The sequence below is a fragment of the Natrix helvetica genome (genome assembly GCF_964273705.1).
Source record: "Natrix helvetica genome assembly, chromosome: Z".
Classification (NCBI taxonomy): domain Eukaryota; kingdom Metazoa; phylum Chordata; class Lepidosauria; order Squamata; family Natricidae; genus Natrix; species Natrix helvetica.
In genome coordinates, this window is record NC_138554.1 from 7826453 (window position 1) to 7835513 (window position 9061).

A 9061-nucleotide genomic window follows, 5' to 3' on the forward strand; every position below is an offset into this window, starting at 1 on the left:
CATCTCCTCATATACTAGAATAAAAGAGTTGGAAGGGAGATTGGAGGTCTTCTAGTCCAACCTCCTTCTCAGGCAGGAAACCTTACCCCATTTAAGACAAATGGTTGTCCAATCTCTTCTTAAAAACTTCCAGTGTTGGAACGTTCACAACTTCTGGAGGCAAGTTGCTCCACTGATTAATTGTTCTAACTGTCATGGAAATTTTTCCTTACTTGTGGGTGAGTTGTCTCCTTGATTCGTTTCCATCCATTGCTTCTTGTATGGCCTTCAGGTGATTTGAAGAATAAGTCAGCCCCCACTTCTTGGTAGGGGCCCCTGAGATATTGGAAGACAGCTATCATGTCACTCCTGGTCCTTCTTTTCCTGAAACTAAACATGCCCAAATGCAACACCCATTCTTGACCTCCCTAATCCCATTTGTTGCTCTTCACTGTACTCTTTCTTGAGTCTCAACATCTTTTTTTTTTACATCTCAGTAAATTTAGCCTCCTTCCGAATGGCTATTGAGGGGTTCAGATTTGTCCAACCGTGTTCTCTTCATTAACATTTCATCCCACCTCTTCCCAACGCAAACTTGACTGTGTCCATCCAAGTCTTGATTTCACAAACTCACCAATTCCTTTTTTATACACTCACCCTGAGGATGCGGGGCTGAGCCCAATGGCGGTTAGGAATGGTGGCCAATTCCCACCTTCAATCGTGGAACCCAAGATCTTTGGGAAGTTGTTATCGGTGTGAATGTAATAGTGGGGCAATTAAATGCCAAGGAGCATTGATTCTGCGACAGCTGCATGGGAAGGCAACATAGAGAGAGCCATCGTGAGTGGAAACATTCTTGAAAAATAAATTTGGAACTATCAATGTGACGTTTATGGGATGGACCAAGGAAAAGAGGAAGCTTGTTAAAGCAAAAAGGCCAACGTAGAAATAAGGTGAAGTTTTCTGACAGTAAAAACTAGTGGCATTTGGAATAAACTGGCTCTCTGAGTTTTGGGTGCTCCATCAGTAGAGGTTTTCATGAATAGACTGGACAACCTTTTGACTGGAATGGGATAAGATCACTTGCCTTGAGCAGAGGGTTGGACTAAAAGACCTCCAAAGTCACTTCTATCTCTACAACTCACGATTCTAAAAGATTCTGGTGTCCCAAGTAAATTCTCTTTCCTCTACTCCCAACTTTGAAAAATCTCTCTCTACTCTTAGGATTTAGGGGAAAAGAAAGAGATACAAAACCACCATATGACGCTTATTAGATGATACTAATTTAACAGAAAGACCTCATATTTTCAGACCCCTCAGTGCTGTATAACTTCAAGTGATATTCCACAAAATTAACAGGGTCAACCATGGAGTTCTGGCCATAGGAAATGCTACTCCAAAGCACCAAATAACTGTATATTTTTTCATCTCTTTGAACAAGAGGTCAAGATATACCAAGTCCACAAGGAACAGTGTGCTCAGGTTTTCCTTGGACCTTTAATAAAGACTACAACCTGTTTCAACAGATCTTTAAAGGCTCCCTGAACTGGTTGGTTTCTCAAGCTGTAGATGAAAGGATTCAGTAAAGGGGAAACAATCGTGTTGAGAATGGCCACGATTTTGCCAAACTCCACTTTGCTTGCCTGGGATGGGCTGACATAAAGGAAGATGCAGCTCCCGTAAGTGATGGACACCACAATGAAGTGAGAAGCACAGGTGGAAAAAGCTTTCTTTCTCCCTGTAGCAGATGGGATAGTCAAGATGGTTTTAATTATGTTGATGTAGGAAGCCGTTGAAATGCTCAATGTCCCCAGCAAAGAAATCACAGCGGTGACGAATCCAAAGAGTTGAAGAAATCCCGTGTCCCCACATAGGAGTTGGATCAATGGTGTGTTGTCACAGAAGAAATGGTCCAGGATGTTTGAGTCGCACATTGGAAACTGTAGGAAGATCACAAAAGGACTGATGATGATGAGGAAGCTTCCAATCCAGCAACAGAAAACCAGCAAGGTGCATAAACTCTTTTGCATGATGGATGGGTAGCGTAAGGGGTTACAGATGGCCAGGTATCGATCGTAGGACATGACAGCCAAGAGGAAGAACTCTGTGGTACCCAGATGAAAATACATGAAAGACTGTATCATGCAACCAACATAAGGAATGTTTTTGTGGCCCGTCAAAAGATGGGACAAAGTTTGGGGAATGACAGCAGTGGTAAATCCAATTTCCAAAAGGGAAAAATTCCAGAGGAAGAAATACATCGGGGTCTGTAGTCGGTAGTCTATATTAGCCAAAACGATAATCACAGCATTTCCAGTAATTGTGGAGAAGTAGGCAAATAGAAGAATGACAAAAAACAGGAGCTGTAGCCTCCGACTATCTGTGAAGCCAAGAAGTATGAACTCGTTGATTCTCGATTCGTTACTTTTCATGGTTACGATAGAACTCTGATCAGGAATTCAATAGAGGAAAACAATGATTCCACTAAGTATGAATATTCAGCTGAATAACTGCACTCCTGCCTTGAAAAGGCTACTCTACGTGTAGAAGTTGGATGTGATGCAATTTATTTAGATTAACAGTGTCCTGAAAATGACTTTTCCATCTCTGGTTCCACAAAATAAAACTTCCCTTTCTGGGGGAGCTAATAATCTATAACATGGCATAGCAAAAATAATAATAATAATAATTAAACCACTTAATGATTTTAGAAGGCCTAAAATGCACCTAAGAGCTTTACAAAATTCAGAAAAGTGCATTTCAATAATGAATTGCAACATTTCAAATGGAGTTATATGAATCAAATTAAACAAATCCACCAGAAAAAAAATGTTACTTGGAATTATTTCTACTTCAGCTTCCAACACCTTCAAAATGTGATTTTTATCCTGCACCACTGAAAGGGCATGGTTATATTTCAAATCTTATAGTAAAATCTTATGGAAGACTTTATATACTTAAAGGAGAATCTAGGACTTTTACTTCTAGATTACACATGTGTTTTTTTAAAAAAATTACATATGTAGTCATATTTTTATTACTTATGTAGTAGAGCTGCATTGTTTTCAAGCTCCTTCCGTCCAACTCTAGGCTTAAGCAGGAGATCCTACACCATTTCAGACAACTGACTGTTTAATCATCTTCCCCTTTTTCTCATCTCTTCATCTTTCCTCCTACCTTCTAGCATTGGTATCTCATCCTTTATCACTTGTTGTTTATATCTTATGATTTATGACCTGTGACTTCCCACTTCGTTGCTGGTATGTACACCGAGAGCTTACACATCGGAGACAAATTCCTAATGTGTCCAATTACCCCTGGCCAATAAAGAACTTTCCTATTCCTATTTCTAAAAGAGTTCATGCAATTGATTGGCCTCCTAAGCTAAGACATCTTTGCCCTTCTAGGATATTGGAAGACATACTCACATTTTATATCTCTTCAGTCTTGGAGTACTAAAATAGAGAAATATGGAACGATGTGGATTTTAGAATCCTGGTGTCCATAAGTTTTTCTTCACCAAACATCAGTTGAAACCTTTATTTAAAAAAAACAACAACTGCTAAATGCTAGTGTTGTTCAGTTGACATGCACAAAAGAAAAGGTGAATGTGTGTGGTGATATGAAGGCAGCAGGTGTGATTCCATGAAAGAAATGCTTTCTTCTTGAGACCTGCAGAAGGCATCCAGGAGAAGCTGAGAAAAAGATGCATTTGCTTTAAGCAATGGAGAGAATGCTACATTGAGGTCCCTAATGGATTCTGTTAGGCATTCTTAGGGAAGGGGGAAGCAGTCTCTTGAGTTACTTCTCCACTACTATAACCACCCAGGTTTGGGATCACCCGTAGCTGATTTTATGGCTGGTTTGGAGAACCTCCAAATCCCACCCCTGGCTGGCCCCGCCCACTCTGCCCCCTCCCACCCCACTCTGCCCCTCCCAGGAATCTCACACAACCCATTTTGGATGTGAGGTAAGTGCAGTGCCCGCACGGAAACTCAGGGAGGGGTCAAGACGGACCTCCTGGAAGTTCTGGATGGCCGGAAATGGGCCCAATTCCAGCCTCTTGAGGGCCTCCGGGGCACAGGGGAGACAGTTTTCACCCTCCCAGAGACTCAAGGAAAGCCTCCAGGGCCTGGAGAAAGTCAAAATGCCCCCCACCTTGCTGAAGTAGGATGACTAGGCCAAACACACCATGGCCACGCCCACCCAGCAACCCGGCAGAGAATCCATTGGTGAAATGTTTGAAGCCCACCCCTGCCTGAAGGCTCCTTTCACCTAACCCAAGAGAGGACTATGGAGATCCTCAGTTATCCAGATCATGTGTCAGGGGTCCAAGTAACAACCCCAAAGCAATCAAAACACTGAGGCCTCGAGTTTCCTCAAAGAATATATTTAGTTGGGATGTTGTATTGGCCCAGCTGGTGAAAACCCAACTTTGAAGGACCCAGGATTTCCCCCACCCAAATGAAAGTCCAAAGCCCCTGGCCTCCAGGTCATAGGTCCCTCAAATGGTCCAATCAGGTCACCGCCCCAACTCCAGTTGGCAATGCTCCATGCCCTTCCACCACCTGGTCGAGCATCCTTGGCACCCATGAGAAAGAATGGAATATTGGCTACCCATCCCTCAGCTCTCTCTACCTCACGACTAATGTTCCCACAGCTCCACCCAGCCTCTCTGTGGAAGCCCTAAAGGTGTCGACAAAATGGCTTCAGGGCTACCCTGGTTGTCTCCCGGGTCCTTTTTTCAAAGGGCAACTGGTTTTTCTTGGTTTGACTTGAAGAGGTTTCACTTTTCATCTAAGAAGCTTCTTCAGTTCTGACTGAAGGGTGGAGAACGGTCATTTATATCCTTTGGAGACATCTGGTCATTAGCACAGCCAAGAGGCCTCAAGGACTCTCAGACAGAGAGCTAATAACCAGATGACTACAAGGAATATATAGTAAATCCTTCCATTTTCACCATCCAGTGGAGAAAAATCTCATCAGCGAACACATATGAAGCATTTGGGTTATATAAAACCCAAATGGGGAAATGAAAACAAAATTGTCACCAAAGTTGGCAAAAAATCCAAAGTTTTTTAAATTAATTATCTATCCCTCCACATCTCTTGTCTGGCAGCTTGTCTGTCTGTCTGTCTCTGTTTCTAAATATCTGTCTGACTCTCTCTCTCTCTCTCTCTCTCTCTCTCTCTCTCTCTCTCTCTCTCTCTCTCTCTCTCTCTCTCTCTCTCAATATTTGTCTTCTATCAATCATTCATCTATTTTCTATCATCTATCATCTGATCAACAATTATCTATCATTTATCTATTTTCTATTTTCTATCGTCTAGCATCTGATCAACTATCCATCATCCATCCATCCATCCATCCATCCATCACCAATTATCTATCCTTCATCTATTTTCTATTATCCATCCAGCTATCCATCCATCCATCCATCCATCCAGCTATCTATCTATCTATCTATCTATCTATCTATCATCTATCTATCTATCTATCTATCTATCTATCTATCTATCTATCTATCTATCTACCTACCTACCTACCTACCTACCTACCTACCTACCTACCTACCTACCTACCTACCTACCTACCTATCTATCTATCTATCTATCTATCTATCTATCTATCTATCTATCTATCTATCTATCTATCTATATCATCTATCTATCTATCTATCTATCTATCTATCTATCTATCTATCTATCTATCTATCTATCTATCTATCTATCTATCTATCTATCTATCTATCTATCCTACGTAGAAGGAGAGTTTTATATAAACCCACATATATCTATTTATAGGACTGAAGTCCAGGCTCCATTTTTACCCATTCCATCACAAAGTGATTTAAGACAACTATATAGAAGGATTATTTTATTGTCTGTGTACGTGTGTGCTTGTGCATGTATGTACCGTTACTGAAACAACGCACAATAATTGTTTATAAGTTTGCATTAATGTACACCATTTGTGGAATTACGTATTTATTTGTTTGTTAAATTTATTTGTTGAATATGTTGCCACGGGCTTACTCTAATTGGCTTATAACAGTAAAAGTAGCTACAGATGTAACAATAGCAACATGATAAAGCAATAACAAGAAAAATATAAGAACGGTGATATGAATTAAAGAGATAGGCAGAGGGGGGGCAGGAAGCACAGGGGGAGATGGGGGTCAAATAATAAGTTCAATATCCACCTCAAGTAAGTTAGGCCAATTTTATACATTTGGATTTAATGGACAACCAGATTCAAGTCAAACATAGAACATGTGATTTCTTAATCAGAGAACTTCCAAAGATGAATTCTTGGGTGATAATCCATCTCCTCATATAATAGAATAACAGAGTTGGAAGGGAGATTGGAGGTCTTCTAGTCCAACCTCCTTATCAGGCAGGAAACCTTACACCATTTAAGACAAATGATTGTCCAATCTCTTCTTAAAAACTTCCAGTGTTGGAGCATTCACAACTTCTGGAGGCAAGTTGTTCCAGTGATTAATTGTTCTAACTGTCATGGAAATTTCTCCTTACTTCTGGGTTAGTTGTCTCCTTGATTCGTTTCCATCCATTGCTTCTTGTATGGCCTTCAGGGAATTTGAATAATAAGTCAGCCCCCACTTCTTGGTAGGGGCCCCTGAGATATTGGAAGACGGCTATCATGTCACTCCTGGTCCTTCTTTTCCTGAAACTAAACATGCCCAAATGCAACACCCATTCTTGACCTCCCTAATCACATTTGTTGCTCTTCACTGTACTCTTTCTTGAGTCTCAACATCTTTTTTTTTAACATCTCAGTAAATTTAGCCTCCTTCCGAATGGCTATTGAGGGGTTCAGATTTGTCCAACCGTGTTCTCTTCATTAACATTTCATCCCACCTCTTCCCAACGCAAACATGACTGTGTCCATCCTAGTCTTGATTTCACAAATACACCAATTCCTTTTTTATACACTCACCCTTAGAATGCAGGGCTGAGCCCAATGGCGGTTTGGAATGGTGGCCAATTGCCACCTTCAATCGTGGAACCCAAGATCTTCGGGAAGGTGTTATCCGTGTGAATGTAATAGTGGGGCAATTAAATGCCAAGGAGCATTGATTCTGCGACAGCTGCATGGGAAGGCAACATAGACAGAGCCATCGTGAGTGGAAACATTCTTGAAAAATAAATTTGGAACTATCAATGTGACGTTTATGGGATGGACCAAGGAAAAGAGGAAGCTTGTTAAAGCAAAAAGGCCAACGTAGAAATAAGGTGAAGTTTTCTGACAGTAAAAACTAGTGGCATTTGGAATAAACTGGCTCTCTGAGTTTTGGGTGCTCCATCAGTAGAGGTTTTCATGAATAGACTGGACAACCTTTTGACTGGAATGGGATAAGATCACTTGCCTTGAGCAGAGGGTTGGACTAAAAGACCTCCAAAGTCACTTCTATCTCTACAACTCACGATTCTAAAAGATTCTGGTGTCCCAAGTAAATTCTCTTTCCTCTACTCCCAACTTTGAAAAATCTCTCTCTACTCTTAGGATTTAGGGGAAAAGAAAGAGATACAAAACCGCCATATGAGGCTTATTAGATGATACTAATTTAACAGAAAGACCTCATTTATTCAGACCCCTCAGTGCTGGACAACGTCAATGGATATTCCACAAAATTAGAAGGTTCAACCATAGAGCTTTGGCCATAGGAAATGCTATTCCAAAGCACCAAATAACTGTATATTTTTTCATCTCTTTGAACAAGAGATCAAGCTATACCAAGTCCACAAGGAACAGTGTGCTCAGGTTTTCCTTGGACCTTTCATAAAGACTGCAACCTGTTTCAACAGATCTTTGAAGGCTTCCTGAACTGGTTGGTTTCTCAAGCTGTAGATGAAAGGATTGAGCAAAGGGGAAACAATCGTGTTGAGAATGGCCACGTTTTTGCCAAACTCCACTTTGTTTGCCTGGGATGGGCTGATATAAAGGAAGATGCAGCTCCCGTAAGTGATGGACACCACAATGAAGTGAGAGGCACAGGTGGAAAAAGCTTTCTTTCTCCCTGAAGCAAATGGGATAGTCCAGATGGTTTTAATTATGTTGATGTAGGAAGCCACTGAAATGCTCAAACTCCCCAGCACAGAAAATACAATGGTGACGAACATAAAAAGTTGAAGAAATCCCGTGTCCCCACATAGGAGTTGGATCAATGGTGTGTAGTCACAGAAGAAATGGTCCAGGATGTTTGAGTTGCACATTGGGAACTGTAGGAAGGTCACAGAAGGACCGATGATGAGTAGGAAGCCTCCAATCCAGCAACAGAAAACCAGCAAGGTGCATAAACTCTTTTGCATGATGGATGGGTAGCGTAAGGGGTTACAGATGGCCAGATATCGATCGTAGGACATGACAGCCAAGAGTAAGAACTCTGTGTGCCCCAGATAAAAATACATGAAAGACTGTATCATGCAACCAACATAAGGAATGTTTTTGTGGCCCGTCAAAAGATGGGACAAAGTTTGGGGAATGACAGCAGTGGTAAATCCAATTTCCAAAACGGAAAAATTCCAGAGGAAGAAATACATAGGGGTCTGTAGCCGGTAGTCTATATTAGCCAAGACGATAATCACAGCATTTCCAGTTATTGTGGAAAAGTAGGCCAATAGAAGAATGACAAAAAACAGGAGCTGCAGCCTCCGACTATCTGTGAAGCCAATAAGTATGAACTCGTTGATTCTCGATTCGTTACTTTTCATGGTTACGATAGAACTCTGATCAGGAATTTAATAGAGGAAAACAATGATTCCACTTAGTATGAATATTCAGCTGAATAACTACACTCCTGCCTTGAAAAGGCTACTCTACGTATAGAAGTTGGATGTGATGCAATTTATTTAGATTAACAGTGTCCTGAAAATGACTTTTCCATCTCTGGTTCCACAACGTAATTCTTCTCTTTCTGGGGGACCTCATAATCTATAACATGGCATAGCAAAAAGAATAATAATAATTAAACCACTTAATGGTTTTAGAAGGTGTAAAATGCACCTAACAGCTTTACAAAATTCAGAAAAGGAATGCCAATAATGAAATGCAACATTTC

The 9061-nt window shown here is 40.9% G+C and overlaps 2 protein-coding genes across 2 annotated transcripts; both read right to left on the bottom strand.

Annotated features, from left to right (window-relative positions):
* Nucleotides 1-1457: 1457 nt before the first annotated feature.
* On the bottom strand, nucleotides 1458-2411 carry LOC309401232 (olfactory receptor 6C3-like; the record flags this gene model as incomplete). Its single annotated transcript, XM_081970301.1, has 1 exon — nucleotides 1458-2411. One exon carries the CDS (start codon nucleotides 2409-2411, stop codon nucleotides 1458-1460), a length of 954 nt encoding a protein of 317 aa, XP_081826427.1.
* A 5349-nt stretch (nucleotides 2412-7760) lies between these two features.
* Nucleotides 7761-8714, bottom strand: LOC309401233 (olfactory receptor 6C3-like; the record flags this gene model as incomplete). Its single annotated transcript, XM_081970302.1, has 1 exon — nucleotides 7761-8714. The coding sequence occupies one exon, from the start codon at nucleotides 8712-8714 to the stop codon at nucleotides 7761-7763; it is 954 nt and encodes a 317-aa protein (XP_081826428.1).
* Between the last annotated feature and the right edge of the window lie 347 nt (nucleotides 8715-9061).